General features: G+C 36.7%; 1 protein-coding gene across 1 annotated transcript in view; it reads left to right on the forward strand.

Moving 5' to 3' along the window:
• Positions 1–23,916, forward strand: part of LOC122796738 (desmoglein-2-like) — a 1,262,885-nt gene that overhangs the window by 953,422 nt on the left and 285,547 nt on the right. Inside the window, exon 9 of the mRNA XM_044065447.1 lies at positions 10,541–11,034. Coding sequence (XP_043921382.1) covers positions 10,541–11,034 — 494 coding nt within the window. The remainder of the gene's footprint in view (positions 1–10,540; positions 11,035–23,916) is intronic.

Below are 23,916 nucleotides of genomic sequence, written 5' to 3' on the forward strand. Positions count from 1 at the left end.
CACAGAAAAAGAAATGTGTCAGCATGACATATTAAATGATTGTTAATCCCCTGCAGTAATCATATTCTATCTGAGTCTCTGCTCTTCTAGCTACTGATTAATGCTTTAATTAAATCTGTGGCCTTCTCTGAATGCAAAGATGAGCATTATGATATTTAAAAAAGCAGACATGTTGAACTCCAGTTTCCCATATATGTTTAATAACCATTTCATTCAGTAATTCACACTTCACATTTTCTGTTAAAATAATAAACTTCATCCAGATAATAATGATATAAACACTTCAATTCCATTTGAATATTTTTCTGAATGCAGCTATGAGCATTCCCAGCCTGGAAAGGAGAAGGTATTTGAACTCTTATGTTCCATATGTGCTTAATAATCAATATATAACATAATGTAACTTCACAGAAATGGGAAAAATTATTATCTTTGAAATATACCATGCCTAAAGCAACACTTCAAACACATTTGGACTCTCGAAGAAAAAAAAATTATAAAAGATAAAATCGCAAATATGAGATCACAAAAAGAAACACAACAGGTAATAATAAGAACTTCAGTCTGGATCATCAGTTGACTTAAAGACTGCAAAATAGTAAAAGGCTACAAAGATCCAGCATTGTTATCTGTTAATAGGTTTATAGGCAATATTAGGCTGTTGATCACATAGGCCATCTGTAGCTTAGCCTCAGGATTTCTTGTATTCAGTACCCTACAACATGGATAACTGCTACCTATTTTCATCCCTTTTCATTGAAGATTTGAAGGGGCCAGACCAGTGGTGAATTTATGTTTCCAATCCAATCATCCAGGGTGTGTTTAAAGATGGTCAGGGAGCTACTTTACTTTACATCTAAGCAAAATTTATTCCATAATGAAGGGATTTTTTCAGAGAGATTTCTATCACTCTAGCAGGTTCTATTTATGTTGCAGTAGAAGTTTATCTTCCTTGAGAGGGTATTTAATGTATAGATCCCTTGAGTGAGTATTTGAGATATTTTTGTTGCTGTTGTTTTCTGGATGTGTAGCAGGTCACATAGGACTGGATCCTTTCAGGCTTTGAAGGCCAGCAGAAGTCCACTCCTTAACAGACTATAGGAAACAGAGAAGAGAGAAAGCACTTTAAGGTAGTCTGTGTAGCACTAAGAACAATATGCCCTGGGTGACACCATTTTGTATTCTACTGTTTGTTATATCTATTATCTATAGATGTTTGCTTGCAGGTGTGATGCTGACTATCTGTACATCAGTCCTTGTCTTGGAGGCCTTTGAGATTTGGGCATGGATTTCTTAAATCAAGATGAAAATAGTTGCATGAGGTGATGGGTGTCAGATCTGACAACTTGGTGGATACTGTCAATAAATTTAAATGAGAGTAGCTGCCAATGTTAGTAAATACCTGTACCTTTCATAAATAGTTTCACCTAGTGGAAGATGCAAATGATTGTCAGTAAGCAAGAGGCAGTTTTTATATTGCCTCAGGGTGCCTAGTGCTATCAGGATGGCTACATAAGGCATGGCAGACTGTGACCTCATGGTTTGTAGTCTCTGGTATATAAGGGGGTACACTTCATTTTATCGAAAACACAAACCATAAAATCCATGTTTACTGAACTCAATAAATCAAAAGCTATATTCAGTGAACAATTGCTTCCACACATTTTTTTTCCAGGGAAACTAACTAGGTGGCTATCATTGGGAATTTGGTCTTTTCCTCACTGTAGTGCAGTCTCTCAGTTGGTATATTTAGTTAGGGGGGTGGGTTTTAAATTATGTTGTTCTTGTGACAGTCACTAGGTTGAGCCACTTGTTAGTTTCCTGGGGAAAAATTCATGGAAGTAATCATTCGCTGAATTTAGCTTTCAGTTTATTGAGTTCAATAAATAGGTATTCAATGGTTTATGTTTTTCATAAAATGATATAGACCTGTATAAGGAGTATACTGATGAAGTTAATTGCAAGGAAGGATTGTTTTATATTAATTAGGAGAGGAGATAAGGTTTGCTAGTGAAGTAAGACAGTGCAGATGAGACAGAAGTGCAAAAAGTAAGAAGAATGAGTCAATAACGCTGGAGTGGAAAATAAAGTAAAGGGTTGAAATCCCAGTGTATCAGTAGCCATGGATAAAACACAGTATTGTAGCATTAGTATAATTTGTGATCACAGTGGTTGGACTAGCAATCAAAACCCATTGCTACAATAGCAAAGAGTTTCATTTACAATATGATTAGCAACAGCAAATGGTGAATTCAAAAACAATAAAGGCAATAGCAGTGGGCAACGCACTGGTGAACAAAGATTAAACTCCCAAGCTTCAGCTTCCAGAGGTTCTACCCACCAACAATCAGAGTTGCTGCATAGGAAATCACTGTCAGCAAGTTCTGCTGGCATTAATTCCCCTTTGGAGGGAGTTTCTCCATTTTTCAAGTTGTTGCAACTATGGAGTTGGTATATATAAGTCCTGGGCATGCCTCCACATCAGAGGTGCAGCGGGCGGCTTGCCCCTACAAATAACACTTTAAAAAGTGGGATTTTTTCCCATTTTCTTCAGCAAATGCAGTTCAGCTATTTTGATCTGCTGTGAATTGTTTCGTCCACTCATATGGAAGCAAAAGCAGCAACATGTGGATACTGAAAGCAGTAAACTTGGTAAACTTCTTTTGAACTATGTTTCAACAATTTTTAAACAACTTTTAAATTACTGTTGAACAATCTCGAAGCAATGGTTTAAATAATGTGTTAAAGGGCATTAAGTAATCTTGAACTATCTGTAAAGTAACCAAAACACAGTACATTTACGTTAAATATTTTTAAATAGTTTTTAAATGTTTTTTAAATGTTCTATTTAAATACATAATGCACTCGCACTTTAAAAGACAACTCATGAACTAATTTCCTGTGTATAATTGTTTAATTGTTAATTTAAGGCACTATTTAAAGCTGTGCACATCCGTGAAGAAAAGTATCTTGATAAAGCCTGATATTTATCAGGCGAAAGCGCTTGTTTTATTGTGTTCTAAAGGAAGTTTCAAATCGAAATAAAGTATTTTGTGGATTATTTGGCTGGTTCATCTGTCGTGGTCTACAGTATTTGTGGATTTCTTTGATTCTGTTTGTTTTTACAGATACCAGAACAGCAGACACATAAAAGTAATGTGACAATTTATAGTTCACAGCAATGGCTAACAATTTAGTTCACATGTTGAAATGAGACAAGAACTCTGTACTAGATTTAGAGAACTGCTTTGCTTAGTGTACTCAACAGCAACCATATTCAAGTGTCTAAAACTGTACACAAGTGTGTACAACAGTACACAAGTGTAACACAAACAGAGGCTATTGTATAGATGTATAATTATAAAATGGTTGTTTTAGCAATAAGTGGCCAAATAACAAGTATTGCACAGTACGTCAAACTGAAAATGTGTTAATATAGCATTTACATTGCAGACCACCAGATCAGATAGCAAAGTACTTTAAAATTAATTCCTATCAATGCTAAATGCAATTACTTTAATTTGGCTCAGATGCCACAACAGACAAATAAAATAATGGATCAGTTTACAGTTTATAGCAATGACTAGTGATTTTACCCAGATTCCCCAACTGCAGATAAATATATCAAATAATGGGTGTAGAACACTGCAGAGAATGTACAGTGTATCAACACACAGTAGGTCAACACCAAGTGGTCGACACAGATTGGGGTTGACAGGTGTTTGAGATCGACAACCCTGAATAGGGGAATATTACCTTTCCCCAGGGATTGTGCAATCTTGGAGTTAGTATATATAATTAGCAGGGATATGTGGGGGGCACAGCCCTCCACATGGACAGGATTTAGGAGTTTTATCCCTCTGCAAAAACACTTGCCATTGTTTTACACCACCCTGGAGTAATCCCCGGAGCATATCTTGAACATGTCATTTTTGATGCATTTGACTTGCGAACTTCAATCTGTAGGGTTTTGGGACACTGTACATTTGATACAGTGTCCTACAACCCAAATAATATATTCTATGTCAGGAAGTAACCAGGGAGCACTTGAAATTATTCCCTCCACTTTGACATCTTCTGTAGAGGGCAGAAGGCAAGAAACTACAATGGAGCAATAAAGAAATGGTTATATGGATGGAATTGAGTCCTTTCAACCTATGTTTTCCGCAGTACCCTATCAAAGATTCCTCCTAAATATAAAGGAGTGCACCATCAAACTTGATAAGAAAGGGTTACTTTGCTTGCCATTTAATTTATAAGGACTTTCATTCCCCTGAGGGACTTTTTTCTACCCGTAGACCTCGGGTTTATTCTTGTCTGTAAGATTACTAGACTAAAGGTTTTAGTTACAGGGAATTATGATAGTTCCAAAACAGGAGTAGCCTGCCACCTGCTCTGTTTTTATAGGTTTTATTTTGGGAAGACCATACAAATGGTTCATTAAAAGTCTTGCAACATACAAGGAACATGAGCAATAGTTCATTTAGAGCCTTGTTTCCATAGTGAAATAATAGGTCCTTACATCTATATGCAATCTACATCTACAAAACTTTTTTCAGCTTAAAATCAACTGCGAATTGTTTTCGTGACTGTAGACTCTGGTAACAGTTTTAAGCAAAAGAAGGGGTAATCAGACATATTGCTAAAACTGCATGCTTGTTCAACAGAAATTTGTTACTTCTTATACAATAAGTTATTTCCAGCTCTGATTTATTTTGTCATCTTTTTGAATTTATATGTAGAGACATATTATAAAATGGTATTGAAGAGGTTAGTACTGTTATTACATAAATGAAATAATAATACGTTGCATATCGTTTGAGAAAACAGGGTGGCATACATTACAGTACTTAAGGATTTGACAATGAAATGATTATGAAACAATTTGATATGGGAAGAAATATAATTTCTCCAAAACAACACTTGTTAGCAATTTGTTACATCACAGTTCAAAATTATGACACTTTAGTGGAATCTCTTTGTCAAAAATATTATTCATAGCTTTTGGAATTTTAATTATGAAAGTGGATGATGGATACATTTCTGAGAAGCAGACATTATTAAGACTAACGGTACCAAGGGTTCCTCTTTTTTATAGCCTCCTTAAAGTCTGCCAATCCAAGTCCTTCCCTCCAGATAATATTATTTTGCAGGCAAGCTGTACTGAGAATGTAACAAAATTACTGGATTTCAATTTTCAGCCTCATGTTAAGAAGCTAGCATCATATTTTAAATATTGATTTCATTTAATAGAGCAAAGTAAGTATTAAGTATTTACTTGTTTTGTGCATTTATTTATTTATGGCAAGCAGGGTACTGGTTTGCTCTTTTGGATATAATTAGGCATATGTCCAAACTTAAGTAAAAATACTACTGATAAGTTCACAACACCACGATGGGGGCATTTTCCCAGTGCTATGACCCTTCAGTTATATTGAAATTAACTTTTTTGCTAACAATAATCCTTTTTTTATTTTCACTATATCATTATATTGAGCAGAATCACATTTGTCTAGGAGAGGTTACTGAGGACTATTGATTTGGTGAAAAGGACCTTTCTGCAAGTTCTTCTTTTATATCTTATACTGATGGCAAGATGCTTAGGTATCTGGGTAATAGGTTATGAGCGCGCAAAGCACATTTTATTAGCAACAAGTTCCTACTCCCGACATTTAAGTAAACTCATAGGGGAATTTTTAAAGCATTTCAGTCAAATAGGTAAGATGGACTGATTCAAAGGTCAACTCAAGGAATCCATTTAAGATTTTTAGAGAGGGCATGTATGAAAAGTATTCAAAAGGACTCGGTACAGAAAGTTTTGGAAAATAGACCACATTACATGTAAAAAAAATATTTCATTAGATTATTAGTTTTGTAATTGACTGGCTTCACTTCAGAAGTTACATAAGCGTTGTGAAAGTACTGGCCTATATCTGTTACGAATGTGAATTGGACACAGGTTGTTATATGCATTTTAAAGTGTTTTAGTGGTACAGGATATAATGTTTATGCTTGTTAGAGCTAGGATAAAAATATCTAGAATTATAAGCCCAAGGGACCTTTGGTTATGGCACTCATTCCACTTGCCAGTAAATGATTATGACACATACTGGGTGACTAATGGACTAAAAGGTTTAGTTACAGTGCATTACAATAGCTGTACAACAGAAGTAGCCTGCTACCTGCTCTGTTTTTATAGTTACTGAAGTTTTATTTTAGGAAGACCATACAAATGAATCATTAAAAGTCTTGCAACATGTAAGGGACATAAAGAATAGTTCACTTAGAGCCTTGTTGCCAAACTTTTAAATGAATTTCATAGTAGTAGCAGTTTTCAAGGATTGCAATTTTTGTCCTATACCATTTGTGAATTGAGGCCAACATAAAGAAAATATTGGAGAGCTAGGAGGCCTGGTTTACATAAAGGTGTGATAATTTGTCAATTAAAGGTTTTATCAGTAACTTAATTAGGACAGATTTTCTTGTGGAATATGTATTGTCATTGGATTAGTCTTGGGACACACTCCAATATAAAGCATAGTTTATTTAATACAAATTAGATATCTGAATATGAACTGTATTATAAAAAAAGACTTCTTGAAATAGTAAATACAGGCTTCTTGAGGGCAAAGTGCTGAAGTACTAAACAAAATCAGTGTACTAATAAAATAATGAGTAAGCAAGCGCATGAATGTGGCTGCTGGTTGGTGCTAAGAATGCTCAAACTAAGAAAAAGTGCAAGAAAGAATGACTGAAAGGGGATTATAACAGTTCTTTGATGAAATAACCCAGCAGAGGTGATAAATTATAGCCTACTTTGACTTTAGTCATGCACTAATAATTCAGTTTATTGTTAAAAACAGCAGCATGAAGTCCAAATCTAAAACAGAACCAGCACCCATCATTTCATGAGATACCATGCAATTTGTTAATCTGAGACCATAAACATAGACTATTCATTCATCTACTAAACAAAACTGTGTATGTAAGATCCATAATGGAGTCCATTAACTGAACCTAATTTCACAGATTAAGGCTTTTTTTGTGAACTTGAGCAGTAAAATGACTATATCAATACTTCAGAAAAAGAAAAAAAAATGAATGCATTGTATAGACTCGGTAAAAGCTGTTCAATTTGAAATAATATTTTTCTTCAAGTGAAATGGCTGTCTGTGACTTTAGAGAAGGTAATTTAGATAATGCTCTTAACTACATTATTGGCAAATACTGGACACAAAAAAAAATTCTGCCTTAGCAATACAATTAATATTAGATGACATAAAAAAGCAAACCTTTGAAACTCTTTGCATTTATGTACATTTTATCATTTTTGACCTTGATCCTGATCCCTAATAAAAGACCAGAAAGGTTACCCATCATGGCCAATTTTATTAATGTCAAACCAATAACAGGAATTATATCAATTAATTACTACTCTTTAGACTTCAGATACCAAGTAAGCCATAAATCATTTCCATCAAAAGGATGACTCATTGCCAGGTGGTATGCTCCACTGCCCGACTGAATGGCTTGCCAACTTCAGAATACTATGTATCAAAGCCTCCTGCTGTACTGGAGCCTTATGAAATACGACTCACTCAAAGCCGCATACATCACACAACTGGCTCAGGAAAGAAGAGGAGAATTAAAAGTTGGGAAGATTGTCAGCCACCCAGCCAAGTAGGAGAAGCTCTGGCTTAAAATGCAGGAGTGGGAGGGGGTATATATAAATCCCTACCAAACCAGTCCCCTTTTGGATGTCACTTGGGTCAAGACAAAGTGTTTTGGCAGCAAAACTTTGATTCTGTTCCTTTCTTCTTCTTTCAAATGCATAACAATGGTTTAGAAATACTTACTTTTAAATGTGCCATATTATTTTTGTGGCATGATGGTTTAATAGTTTGGTTTAATTCTTAATGTTTTAAGATATTGAACACACACTTTTAACAGGATGGTTAGCTGCTTGTCATGTGATGCGTTAAGTTTAAGCACTGTTTTGATGTGTTTAAAAACATTCTGATGAAGTTTTCATTCAGGTGCTCCTCTTTCAGGCTTACTAGATAATGCATATAAATTAATGGTTTCTCCCTCACTTTCATATTTTTCCCACACTTCCTCTAATGCCATCTTAATGTTATGACCTGCTGCAATAATTCTATAAATTAAATGTGCTTGCATTCACCATTGTATATAATTATGTGCTCCATTGAATATATGTGGCAAATATTGTATAAGACAAAGATGCTACATTCGAGTTACCTCAGCTGTATCTGTACTGCTTTCTTTGTATGTGCATTTATTGTATGGTACATTTTCCAAAGATCTGTGTGAAATGTATCCTGGGGGATTCATTCAAATACCTTGCATGAGTGGTGAGGCTCCTGCCAGAAAAACCCTTCTCCCACAGTGTGCCCATTTGCGATTCAGAAACATGTAAGCCACAATGAGGTAAGGCCTTTTTCTTGAACTGCCATTATTACTGTCACATGCAGATCATCATTGCTAATCTGCTCTGCACATCACAGTGGCATCCCTCCCACACACAAACACACACACACACACACACACACACACACACACACACACACACACACACACACACACACACACACACATACACACACACACACACACACACACACACACACACACACACACACACACACACACACACACACACACACATCACGGTCCCTGTACCTGTCCCTACACTCCCATAATAGTCTGAGTGCCATTATGCCATATATCTATTGAGCCTTATGTCCAGTGTACCCTCCACTCTCTGATAACCCTGCTACCTTAGGTGCCAGTACTGCACTTTAAAGAATTATCCTTGGTGTCTAGTGTAACCACCCGCACCCCCACCCTCCAAGCCCCTACTGCTATTGGTGCTGGTACAGCACTTAAAAAAAATCATCCCTGGTGTCTGGTGGTTCCTTCCTCCTTCCCCCAATCCCTGTTATGATGTCTGTGCCACTGGGGCACTTTAAAGAGTCATCCCTGGTGTCTGGTGGTTCTGCTCAGAGTCACAAGGTTAGGCAAATGGAGATTGAGGGAATACTTTCCTTATACTAATGGCATGGCAGAAGTGAAAGCAAATGAGGCAGTTAAAAATAAGTTGTAACCAACAAAGAAGCAAGTATCCCGGTTTGGCAATTGCTGATCATATGTTAAATTATGATACAAAGATACCTAAAGTAGTACTAGACATTTACTGGAAATTATTCACTTTAAAATTATTTTTTTTTCTTTCTGGTTTGAGAATGCAACTATAGAGAATGCAGAGAGTAGAAGAAGCTTGATATATGAACTAACTGATGACACCTATTTTTAAATTTAATAAGTGACATATGTATGTAAATTAAGGAATACACATCTGTGTGATGTTAGCTAATATTGAATCATATATATGTATATATATATATATATATATATATATATATATATATATATATATATATACACACACACACACACACACACACACACACACACACACACACACACACACACACACACACACACACACGTGGGTTTACCATCAAAATTTTGAATGTCATAATGTTTTTTGATTATAAGACCGAAGAATTATGTTGAAATTGGAAGACAGTATGAAGATACTGTTGAAATACCATGAAGGTCGACATTCAGAAAGATTCGAAAACTTGGCAGTACAAGTGCAATCAATGACTTCTGCACTGCAATAAGAGTACTTCTCTATCTGTGCTCAGCTCTTTAAGTGACATATCAGATGTTTGAGTGTCCGGGCACTCAAACATCCAGGAAACACATAAACAAATATACAAATATACTTGCAGCAGTAGTGTTGTTGCCTCACAGCAAGAGGTTCTCCTGTTCGATTCTCGGCTGGAGTGCGGGGAGTGCCTTCTGTGTGGAGTCTGCATGTCTTCCTCGAGGTTGGGTGGGCATTCGAAAGACATGTGTAAATGGGTGTGTCTTTGTTGAAGGTTGAACATCAAGCTGGCACCTCGGCGTTCTTCAAAATCTACTGCCAATCATTAGCAGACCGGAGTTCCGCTGTGGTGACCCCTAACCAGGAAAAGCTGAAAGACAACAACAACTTGTCAGATTTCTGCAGTGGGCAAGGCCCCTGCACACCCCCCCCCACATACCCTGCAAATTATATATACCAACTCCAGGATCGCACTACAGTAAGGGAAAGGCTACACTTCCCGATCCTCACTGTTCTGCAATCTCCATGCATAACTTCAACCTCATATTAGCGAATCACTACTGTTTTTCATTAGTTTTCAGTTTAAACACTTTCAGTTTGGACTTCTGAAACTTTAAAAACATGCATTTGCTTAAAACTTATTTGTCCAAATCCAATTCAACATTTTGATAGTAAACCTATATATAAAATCCATTTTATTTGAAAAAGTTAATGTTTAAAGCTATTTACTAACTACATAGTTAAGTTTAGTATGTTTTATAGTGTATGCAACAGCACAGAAAATATTTTTACAAAGTTAATACCTGTGTAATGAGCATGTTATTTTCATATTTTATTATTTTCTAGGAACTTGACTATGAAGAGATACAAAACCTTGAACTAGAACTTGCAATTGCAAATAAAGCAGATTTTCATCCATCAGTTGCTGAAATGTTTCATACAACATCAACTCCTGTGACAATCACAGTGAACAATTTAAGTGATGGTCCTGCATTCAAACCAGGAACTAAGGCATTTGCAGTTCCAGAGAACCTCCATGCAGAAGCTGGAGCTATAGCATCAGCAGGTGCTGGAGCTGGAGCTGGAGCCGGAGCTGGAGCTGGTGTAGGAGCCAGTGCAGGAGCTGGTGTAGGCATTGGAGCTGGAGTAGGAAGCGGAGGTGTAGCAGCAGGCAGTAGTGGAGTAGCCAGTGGAGCTGCAAGTGGATCTGGAACAAAACCTAACAGTGGAGCTACATCTGGAACCAAACCTGGAGTCAAACCTGGGAAGCCTGGGAAGGTCATCCTTGGAAAATATCCTGCTGTGGATGGAGACACTGGCATGACTGCAGAAAATGTCCAGTAAGATGCACCATAGTTTTAAATCATGCTTATATTCTTTATATACTGATAACTATGAACAGAACAAAAAAGTAAACTATTTATAGGCAGGCAACATAATATGAAATAAGCGGTAATCCCCTACAGTCAATACTCATAATTCTAAATGGCAGAGCTAAACAATAACTGTTTGTCAATGCCATTTACATGGTAGATAAGATATGGGCTGTATTACAATGTGGCACATACATATATATGAAGACTGCTTGCCTGTCACTGAGCTAATATACTACATGTTGACTTTTAGATAAACAATTTCCTATAGAAATCCTTTCATCACATGAAACATAAGTGTTTGAATTTGACAGATATGTTTTACTCTGAATGTGCTAAAGAAAAGAAACAGACAAATAGTTATTTTTTATGCAAACATCAACTGTTTGCACTCGTGGTATCTTTAGAGATGATTACATTAAGTAGTAAGGAAAGGGGGCGCTAGCTCTGCACATTAGGATCAGGAGGGAGGGCATTGCCTATACAAAACACTAATTTCAGATAAATGCCTTTTCAGGGTTGTTTTTTTTGCAATATTGTCCATTTGGTTTTGAATGTTCACTGTATTTGAGAGACCATTTCAAAGTGGAAAAATGACTTTAAGCTGCTCTACTTTTTTATATGATCCCTTTGTTGTTATTCAGTGAGTTGTGCTTATGTGTTATGTTTCATAGAGGAAACCACAGTCAATCATAATACTCCAGGGCTTGCTAAAACAATCAAATATGTTGCAATCAAATCCATACTTCCCCATATTATTAAACTTTATTTGCCAAAATTCCTACTTGGCATAGCCATAGAAAACACTTTTCTTCTGGCATGAAAGGCAGCACTTTTTTCACCTCTCTCAAGAGGATAATGCTCTCTTTTAACGACTTTATTCAAGTCTTGTACAGTTATACAAAGACATATTTTATCTGGTTCACTATAGTACTTAGACTCTTGAGGCAGTGTGTGAGTTGTATAATGCTCACTGATAATGAGCTCCTACTAAATACAAATGACTCTATCTGTGAGAGGGGTGTAAATAATTAAACTGGAGGTATCCCTCTCTCAGATGTCTGCATGCACTGAGCTTAATACTGTCTTACTGCCACTCACAACTATACAACATCCACATACTACAAACATGAAGCTGTATTATGCTGATGCTATTACAAAATCTTTACCTAAACCCCTTTGAACTCTGAAGACTAGGCATTAGCCTAAATCCTTGAATTTACATTCTGCATGCAACCCAACATCAACAGCGCATATCCAACATACAGCTCACTTGGACACTTTAGAAAATATAGACACTAACAGGGTCAAGTAACTAACATGCAGAAGCTCTTAAGAGAGCAAGACCAAGCTAGTTCATATGGCAACATCCTGGTTATAACTGACTCAAAATTTAGACACGCGCACACACACACACACACACACACACACACACACACACACACACACACACACACACACACACACACACACACACACACACACACACACACACACACACACACACACACACACACACACACACACACTCCACTCACCAGGCTGAGCAAAGATAAGGTAATAATTAGTTGCCCCTCAAGTACCAGGACATGTAATGTCACATGTTACTAATACCCTAATTTCCCTGCATCCCATGCACACATGTGACCTGATCATTATGCACATGGGAGAGAATAACTTGAGATGCACCTCCCTGGATCATATAGAGGGACATGACTGAGCTCTCTGAATATGCATCTGGAAAATGATTATAACTAGTACTGAGCAGTATCCTACTGTTGTCAAAATGATGCCACAATGCAAACAAAAAATAATTGACTTTAGTTATTGGATTACCTACTGATGTTATTCTAAAGGGAGCCAATATATATATATATATATATATATATATATATATATATATATATATATATATATATATATATATCAATCTGGAATTAAATGGTTGACAGCCCTGTCTACTTTGCTAGAGATGGTCTGCATTTCTCTTTTCACAGCTTCTGTGTATTGGCTAAGACTTTTTTGTCCATTATAGTGCCTTTTTAAGGCAAGGTCAGTCTCTTCAAATTATATACTTAGCCAGCTACAATCAAAATGGTAGAAGCCAAAACAAAAAGTTGCACTCCTTACAGACATTCCTAATTGAAAATATTGATATATGTATAGTTAATTAAACATGGGTTCAGAACAGTGAAAGCACCCCTAAAAAGCAAGTTTTAAAACCTACCACTACTTCAGACCACCACTGAATTGGGCATTGTAGCTGGTGGGACATATTTGTGTTCCTAAAAAAACATTTTGTTACAGACTCATACTGCAAGAAAATGATCTAGAACTCCTTTACATTCTTCTTATCATAAACAAAACCCAACAACACATGGTAGCCAACTACTGTACCCCCTCTGTGACACTGGCAGTCTGTGATGCATATCCTAACAGACCTGACATCCATCACCACACAACCTAACACTGTCCTCTTGGGTGACTTCAACTTGAGGAACCTACACTAACACAAACAAGTCTACACATACATTCCTGGATTTCATTAATGCCAACTCCTTGGACTAACTAGTCCAAATCTCATTGAGGGGCTCAAAAATATTAGACCAGTTTCTCAGAAATATAGACTCCTATGCTCAGAGCCCACAGTTACCAAGTCACTGGTCAGATCTAACCATTGTACAGTAATGTTTACTCTAGATGTGAGCCCTGAGTCACCTTGAGACACCTCTGTCTTCAGAGACCAGTGTAAGGCAAATCTACTTGAGCTAACTGATGGCCTGATGAAATTCAAACCTCCTCCTCACCTAGATACCCCTGCTTTACATACTGCAGTTTTCATGGATAAATTCTACATCCACCTTCAAGTTAGTAATGAGGATTCAGTCCTTGTGAGACATTAACATAGCACAAATCTTAAGAAAAAAAAAATAAGAAAACAACTCATTTGGTAGAACACCAGTATAAACAAACTGTACAATAGGGAAAGAAAACTCTTAGCCAATAAAATCAAACTTTATACTCCATCAGCTAAAGACATAATCAAAATGATGAAGAAAGAACTTAGAAAGAAAATCTTTCAAGAGCAAGTATGAAGTACAAATCACCACAAATGCTAAAGGTAACTAAAGCTTTCTTCAGCTATGTCAAGAACTTACAAAATAGTAACCAGGAATGCTCTTGAGTTAATACAAAATGACATCACCTACTCATCCCCTGAGGACATCACAAACATATTAGCAGACAAATGCAGCTCAAACTTTATTTCTTGTGTACCCAAATTATCACAGCATATTATCATGCCTGTGCCACCCACCCAAATCATCTCAGATTATGTCTTAAAAGTGTTGTCCCTAAGGCTAAAAAAATATCTCCACTGGAATATAACAATGAGCCACGTTGTCTTCATATCAGAGCCAAGTGCTGCCTGGCTGATTGTTTATCATATATGTTCAGTCGCAGCCTTTCTGCTAGATGTACGCCAGAAATATGGAGATCTGCCATAATCACTCCTCTCCTCCAAAAAGGAGAGCCCATGACTAACGGGCAACTATAGATAAATCAGTCTTAGCATTCTTATCTGTAAGGCAGTGGAACATATCATTATAGATCACAAAAACCAAGACATAGGCAGTCTTCAAAACCTGGACAAGAACCAGTTTAGGTTTGCTAAAGGCATATCTTGAACCTGGTGGACTTTTTTCTTACCAAGTCACTAACGCATTAAACTCAGGTAAGTTAGTTTATACAGCATAACTGGATGTGGCCATAGTCTTTGGTACCATTCCATACTTCAGCATCATTCATAAGCTAATTCAAATAAATGTAAACCTCTTGTTACTCACTGAATAGAAAACTGGCTTTCTGGCAGCACCCAGTCTGTTAGCATTGCAGGCACAGTGTCAACTAAAAGAGTGGTTATCAGTGTTGTTCCTCTGGGATCAGTCCTGGAAACACTACTGTTTGGTATCTACTTCACTAATGTTAAATCAGACACCAATCACCTGTGGCTAACAATGTTTACTGATGACTGCAAACTTGGAGTTGTCATAAATACCACATATGACATGCATATTCTCCAGCAGAACCTAACTAACGCTAACAAGTGTGTTTGGACCATGACCTCAAACTAAATAACAACACAGGCAACATTGTATCATTTGGCAAACCTGGGAAGTCCTGCTTCTATCATATAGGTGACAGCCCCCCAAAACTGACTCAGTCATTAGGGAATTTGGTACCTTCATTGGCAATGAGCTATCCTTTGACCTGCAAGTGACCACTGTTGTTAGAAAATCTTTTATATAGCAGTACTAATCACTAGGGCAGGGGTATGCAACCTTCACTATCAAAAGAGCCATTTTGGCCCCTTTCCCACCAATTAAAATTGATTGGGAGCCACAAAACCTATTTGACACCTAAACTGAAGATAACATAGTGTAAAACATTTTATATATAGTTATTATCCTAAATATAAAAGAACTAAGTTTATAAGACCGATATTTAAAATCTGTCCCTGTTTTTGTTCCTTTGTTAGGATTGCTCGACCGCTGTGTGTGTGTGTGTGTGTGTGTGTGTGTGTGTGTGTGTGTGTGTGTGTGTGTGTGTGTGTGTGTGTGTGTGTGTGTGTGTGTGTGTGTGTGTGTGTGTGTATGAAATCTCTCTCAACCTCTTATTACAAGAAATCTGGACAAAGCCATAAATAATGGGGTATAAAGGCCCAAAACTAGGGACACATTTTAAATACTGCTCTTACAAACTTAGAAAGTTGATAGAATAACATATTTTTCATTAGCATGAATTTTCTGAAGGGTATCACAGTAAGACGCTGTCCAGTTCAATTCTCAGTTAGAGCGTCTTCTGCATGGAGACATGCATGAATGGGCGTACCTTCGTTGAAGGTTGTGCGTCAGGGCTGGTAACTTGGCACGTAAAAATCAACTACCAATCATTAGCGGACTGGAGTTCTGCTGTTGGGACCCCTAACCGGGAAAAGCCGAAAGACACAACATAAAGTCTGAAACTCAAAAGTCTTTCTATTTTTTCTGAATTCAGCCCTCAGTGATTTGCCAGAAAACCACAATTGTATGAGAAATGGACCAAAAATATGAGGCAAAAGTCAGGACATTCTGTGAAAATCTGCACAGTTGAGCAGTAACTGTGTGTGTGTGTGTGTGTGTGTGTGTGTGTGTGTGTGTGTGTGTGTGTGTGTGTGTGTGTGTGTGTGTGTGTGTGTGTGTGTAAAATGCATGTTAACAGAAACCATGTTATTCTGGCAAGTTTCTAAGTTTATAAGAGCAATACTTAAAATCCATCGCTCTCAGTGTGTGTGTCTGTGTTGCGTGGTAGACTGGTCATTATTTTCAAAGCTACAGGGAGCCGCTGCAGAGGGTTGGAAGAGCCACATGCAGCTCCAGAGCCACAGGTTGCAGACCCCTGCACTAGGGGCATGCATCCTAGATCCAAGGAAGTGACTATCCCCTTCTACTCCTCCCTTATATGACCAATAATAAAATATAATGCTCCCTTTGGTATGTATTTCGCTATGCGTTTGACCCAGCCCGACAGTCTACAGCATTTCCTTCCAAAAAAATTTAGGCACGCCCTCCTTCATTTACCCTATCTTAAAGTCCCCTCACTCTTTTCCATTTCCTACTGACTGTTAAGATGAAATCTCTGTCTTGCCTACAGTGTCTTGAAAGATCCAATCCTATGGAACCTCCTATACATTCACAGACTAATATCACCCTAATCACCGACTCAAGAAATCTAAACTTCAAACAAAAAATATCTTTCCTCAGAGAATGCCTCTTTTATAGAATACACTCCTCTGACATGTAAAGTGGACTAGCTCCATGACCCATTTTAAGCATAACCTGGATGATTTGATGGGCAATTGTAAGTACACCCCTGGTGTGGCCCCTTTACTCTTATGAGAAGGGGCTGAATGTCTAATAGGTTCATAGGTTCATAGGTAAGTACTAGGCTATCTGCCTGAGGGCATCTATAAGCCTAGCCAGAATGTGTTGGCTTTCGCCGCCCCCATAGATTAGTTCCCTGTGTCTCTGTCCAGCAGAGCCATTAGTTCCCTGTGCCTTTGTCCAGCAGAGCCACTGCAGTGGTCCCTGGGGTAAATTTTCTGTTTCCCATCCACTCGTCAAGGTTTCTCTTGAAGAGTGTTAGTGACGGGCTCTGGCTAATGTAGATTGGAATTTTATTATAAATGTTAATATTAATTCATATCTTGGTAAATGGTGCGATCATTGGATGGTCTACAAATGGTCCACTGGATCAACAGCCCAGTATGAATTTATAAACTCAAGAACCTATAGCTATGTTTATTGACCTATTCTGTGAGCCTACATTATTTCTGAATCACACCAACATAATCTGTCTGAATATGGTAAAATATTCAAGATAAAGCATCACTCTCTAAGTAAAACATCATACTGAACATTTTGTAATCCATATGTTAATTCTGTGTTCACTCTGCAAATTCTTTTCACCAATCCAAGCTTCAGACAAGTCAATCATCTCACTATAGATGGTGCATTCACAACATCATCTATTCAGAATGTTGTTGTATTTATTAGCCATGCATTCACACATAACCATTTTCTGATTCATTAGTTTTATGTAACACACAGAACAGGCAAGAAGTTTACACAATGAGTGCTTCAAGTTGTTGTCGTTCTGAACAATTGAATCATATATTTGAACAAACATTGCATTATACCAGTGCCTAGTTTAAACTTCACACTTTGATTATTAATTGTGAGATTTTCATCACAAATTTCCAATTGTTTTTAGCTCCCATGACTGGTATACTTCTGTATTTCAAACTTTACATTCTGAGCACACTCATGACAGATATTGTGCCCATAAATAACTCATTCTCATGACTTTCTTCTAATGTATGCACTCTCTTCAACTGAAATTTAACTTCTTTTATTTCACACACTTTAGCAAAATAAATATTTTTGCTACACCTTTTGAAGACATGATTAATAACAGCATTTCTTTTCATCGTGCTTATAACCACACATTCTGGGTGACATCCTCTGTGCAATATTTAACCAATTTATCATTCTTGCCAATGACTTCACTATCATTTTTTTGTGCTTTATATCATTGTTCAACTCTCTCTCTCAGAAGGTACTCTAAATACGTTATAGTCTTAAATGAGCCTTCTCAGCTGTAGAGAGATAATTTCTTTTATCATGCCCACATTATTAACTCCATTTCCTGTAAAAGTTGATTCTCTCAGTATTCCACCCCTTGTCTGAAAATTTTTGATGGTATACAAAATTCTGCCTTAGACAAATGAATTCATAGGCTTTGGTGGAAGCCAAATTATATCACATTTTCATTTCCCATTTTCATCATGCCAGGTTAATGTCCTGTGCCTCTCACTGCTATCACAGAAGTTAACTCTTTATATGGAGATTATGATTAAACTGTAGTTCCACTGTAGTTAAGGATATTGTAATTTCGGTAATACTTAGTTCATGATGTGAGAAGCCTGTCTCCAATAGCAAAGTCAGTGAGGTATTGCTCTTCCAGTCACTTCCACTATGAGTGTTTGAGTGGTTGAGCTAGTACTTGTGAGGAACGAAATCATAAGCACCAATCACCTAAAGAACACCCACACCTCCTCAATGTATGGGTGTGTGTGTGTGTGTGTGTGTGTGTGTGTGTGTGTGTGTGTGTGTGTGTGTGTATATATATATAGATTAGATATAGATATATAAATATATATATATATATATATATATATATATATATAGAGAGAGAGAGAGAGAGTGAGAGAGAGATTAGATATAGATCATCATCATCTTTCGGCTGTTCCCGTTAGGGGTCGCCACAGCAGATCATCTGTTTCCATTTCTTCCTGTCCTCTGCATCTTGCTCTGTCACACCAACCAACTGCATGTCCTCTCTCACCACACCCATAAACCTTATCTTAGGCCTTCCACTTTACCTGTTACCTGTAGCTTCATCCTTAGCATCTTTTTCTCAATATACTCAGCATCCCTCCTCAGCACATGTCCAAACCAATGTAATCTTGCCTCTCTGGCTTTGTCTCCAAACCTTCCTACCTGGGCTGACCCTCTAATACACTTATTCCTAATCCTGTCCACCCTCGTCACACTAAGTCCAAATCTTAACATCTTTACCTGTGCCACATCCAGCTCTAACTCCTGCCTTTTTGTCAATGCCACTGTCTCCAACCCCTATAACATAGCTGATCTCACTACCCTCTTGTAGACCTTCCCTTTCACTCTTACTGGTACTCATCAGTCACAAATCACTCCTGGCCCTCTTCCCCACCCACTCCATCCTGTCTGTACTCTCTTCTTCACCTCTCTTCCACACTCACCATTACTCTGAACTATTGATCCCAAGTATTTAAACTCATCCACCTTCACCACATCTAGATATAGATATATATATTTACAGATATATACTATATATGCCAATTTTTCAGTCACACGATTATGAAGAAGGGAGAAATGTCCCACAGTGATGGAATCTATGCCAGCACATGCATGAAAGCCACACCTGCAGAGAAAACAGTTATCAAAGTTTTGTGAATTGAGGACTTTAGCCTCAGAATATTTCATTTCTGGGATGTGTAGATATACCCTTCAAGTCACTGGCCAACTTGTTTTTTTATTACTAAAAGACATGAGTCATACTTCATAAACTGTGAGCTTTTTCATTTTTCTGGTGAGAGTTGATGCTCACCCAGTGTAACCCAGGATACTAACTGGGAAACTGGGAACGTTTAAAACGTTAGCACTAAACAGCTACAGACAAAAGATTTTCTAATAGACTGTATTGTCCTACTTTTAACTTGGTACCAAGCCAAGCAACGCCTAGTAATAGGGAATGTATGACAGTACTTAAGATAGAAAACTGTCTGGAAGCTGCAGTGTCACAGCATTAATACTACTAGGAGTACTAGACCAAATTACTACAAATAGGTGTTCCGTCATTCAGAGATTGATATTAGGCATAATTTGTATACGTTTTTGATAATTTTGTTTATCAGTCAATATCAATGATATATCAAAAGTAATTATATGAAGCCAATATAATGCAGTTAACACCATATATATTTATTTTGCATTTGTGAGATCTTCTGAATCTGAGATTTATCTAATTTTGACAATATATACTTCTTTAGTCTAAGTGACTGGGCAGAAACTTTCTACAACACTCATGGTCCTCAGATAAACTGAATACTTTGTTTGGGAAACATTCTGATTCTAATACCCTTTTGTTTTTAATCCACATGTATCTGTCCTTGCTAACACTTCTTACATAAGTGTATTTTATTAGCACTGTAAACATTTGTTTCCAATTTATTAGTTTAAACAGTTAGTGTGTAAAGACTTTGCCAGAAAGGTATACCTCTGTTTTACTTAACAGTTTTATGTACAGACAATAATTAATGAAAGAATGCCCTGCTTTAATATTAAAGTTTTAGGCTTACAAAATTTTGCAGTGTCATGTACATTATTCTATAAAAATATGCTTAGGTCTCATGTAGTGGATCATGTTCTGCATTTTGTAAAATCACAATGCATGCAATCACATTCCATAAGCAAGCTCCATATCCCTATAAATGAAACCATGCTGTTTGGGAAATTCATATTATATAAGTCAACACTTGCATTTCAGCAAGAAGCCTACCTGTCAAGTTTATGACATTCAAAATAACCTGGGCAATGATATCAAGTTGTAGTAGCACCAAATCATAAACCTGGTAGGAAAAGGAAAGTGGCCATTTTGTGGAGGCAGTCAAACCTATCTCCTTTAGTACAAGATAAAAAGCACAAATAAAGATGAACTTCTGACCCTACAGAAAATGTCTATGAAGAAATGGCATGGGTACATTTTAACATACACCAGCACATGGGATTTTGAGATAAAGATGGTAAACTACATTGAATAAAAAGTTATATTTTTAAGCAGAGCAAACAACTAATGGGTATTAACTCCAGCTGTGTATTCTCTAAGAAAGTCATTGCCGTGATGGCATTCCTCAGGATGTCACCATCTATTATGCTGCTTCATAAATGAATACTAAACAGCAAAGACTTATTGATGTTTTAGGAATGCATGCTTTTGGAAGTCATCTTGGTAAGATATACTTCCCAGTCTCATATCATTTAAATTATCATAAAACCAAACAATGCAGTGTTAGATTGTATTATAAGTGCTTTGGTTCAATGTGACAGATATGTCATTCCCATTATCCAGGGAGCCTCATTATATCTTAAAAAAAATGCATTCCTTGGATAGTAGTCTAAATCAAACAGTGCATTGTTTATTTATTTGTTTGTTTATTTATTCATTTGCTTTTGTTTAGTGGGAAACTCTGACTGGGTATAATGCCCATTTTCAGCAAAGACCTGGGGAAGAGCTCCAAGAAATAGTATATGTACAATACAACAAAGTTTAAACAAGGTCTAAAGAAATATGTACAAAAATACAGAAATTCATCACACTGAATAAACAAGAAATATCACACAAAGGCATAAAGTGTATTAAGTCCTAAGAAGTGACATTGGTGCACATTACAGAACATCACTGAAGCCAGAGATTATCAATATAAATATAACAATATCACCAAGCAGTTGAGAGTGTATAGGTTCATAGGTTCATCTATAATCATTCTGATTTATAAATTAATAAAAGAACTTAAGTTCCTTTGTTCCTCATAGGAGGAGTGGAATAAATTTGCTTTGGTATGACATAAAGAGACAGTCTGGATTGACGCATTAGTAAATATGTGGACAAAAGCATGAGCATTTGGGTATTTTTTAACCTTGAGATTCAGAACATTTACAAATTCTATTTTGATTTAGATGCAGTTTTAGGTTAGTCTTAAAAGTGAGGAGATTGTTTATTTGTCTAATGGTGAAGGAGATGCTGTTCCATAGTTTAGTTATGCCTACTGAATATAAGGAGTCCGCATGTGAATTACTAAATTAATCTGTTCATCCATCCATCCATGTATCTATCTGTCTGTCTCTCTCTCTCTCTAAATATAAATATATATATATATATATATATATATATATATATATATATATATATATATTTAGATGGTTCCCCTGCATTTCGTCAAAATATGTTTTGTTGACAAGCGCAGGGGATGTCTTTTAATGTCAAAGGTACAGAGAGCTGCAAATATCAATGGCATGGAAATTAGCCAGCAAGCAGTGCCATTGTTCATTGTAGATGAGATTGGTGCAAGCACAGAAATGTGCATGGATCAGCTGTTAGTATTATGGAAGCACCACTTATCAAAGATGCCATATTGCAAACTGAGTTAGGGTAAGGAAAAAATAAACAGGCTTGCTGAGAATGATAACACTGCTGAAGTTGACTTCTAGAATTCCGTCACTAAGGGGCAAGACAATTACATATCATCTTCTTCTTGGTTATCTATGAGTTCAGGTGCAGACAATTGCCTGCTGGGTCTTTGGACAAGGGGTCAGGTAGGTTATAGGTTTACCTTTAAAACCTCGAATCACAGTGGTTCAAGTCCTCATATGAGCAACTCGAAACCACGAAAGTATAAACATCGACAGTCCTTAATGTTCGAAAAACAACAAATCAAAAAACAGATTCACTGTTTTTTGAACATTAATGCGAAAAAAAAACAAAGTGTAAAGCAGGGGGGCAAGCCCCCATGCACCCCCCACACCCACCAACTTTATTATTCTAACTCCGAGATTGCACTACAGTGAGGAAAGGAACCATTTTCCGATCTCCACTACAGTGCAATCCGCCCAAGAATGTCGAATGTGCAATGAGTGAATCTCACTGTGCATTCGCTCATTGCACATTCAAACATTTTTCCATTCGGTGTTTGCAAATCTTGCAGACTGCCTTTCGCACATGTGCTGTTCGGCTGTGTGCAATGCGCACGTCTAAAGGTAAACCGGGTTATAACTGTCTGCTTGATATTCAAAGCAGCCAGGTGGAGGGAAAAAAAAGTCAGTAAAAATATTTAAGTTGAAATAAAAAATAAGGAATTCATTCATCTTTTTTTTTTTGAAAATGTTTTTATTAGATTTTAATTAACAAATTGATCATGAGAATAATTGCATTTAGAAATTTGAGAGCATAAAAAGAACAATATGATCAAGAACAAACAAGAACAACTGTTTACAAGAGTGTCTATTTAAAATGAAGATTCGCAAAAAAATTCTGTACATTACAATTGATATGAGTATAGCTATTTTTGTTTATTAAGCAGTTCCTTGAAATTTGTCCATGTATTACAGTAGGAGGTGATTTTAGTAGACCTTGATAATGTTCAGATAACATACTTGGTTGCAATATTTGTGAATTCTTTGAAAGAGGGTGTAGCTTCTTCAAATTCTTGGTTATAACTTTCCTCATAATTGATAAAATGGACCATAGAAGAGGGTATTTAATTCTTGCAATGCAAAAAGGAATAAGGGTATTAAAAAGAATTAATGATTTAGATAAAACAAAATTGTCCCTAAAGCCTGTAAAAAGAGATTGATGTTATTGCAATAAGATGTAAGTACAATACAATCAAAGAACATGTGTTGCCAATCTGCTTTAGGCTCCTGTTTACATTTCCAACAAATCTGCTTCTTTTTAAACAATAATTCAATTTTATGTGGCATAAAGAAAGATCTATGCAAGAATTTCCAAGTAAAAAGTTTCCATCCAAGAGAAGAAGTAGCCTGTTTGGAAGATATTAAAAATGTTTTTTATCCCGTCCATCTAAAGGTCTCTTATCAATGGGCGAGGGGGTCAAACATCATGGACCTGGTGCTCATCAACATGGAGGACCAC

This window comes from Protopterus annectens, chromosome 3.part0, assembly GCF_019279795.1.
Source record: "Protopterus annectens isolate FY-2018-M chromosome 3.part0, PAN1.0, whole genome shotgun sequence".
NCBI lineage: Eukaryota > Metazoa > Chordata > Ceratodontiformes > Protopteridae > Protopterus > Protopterus annectens.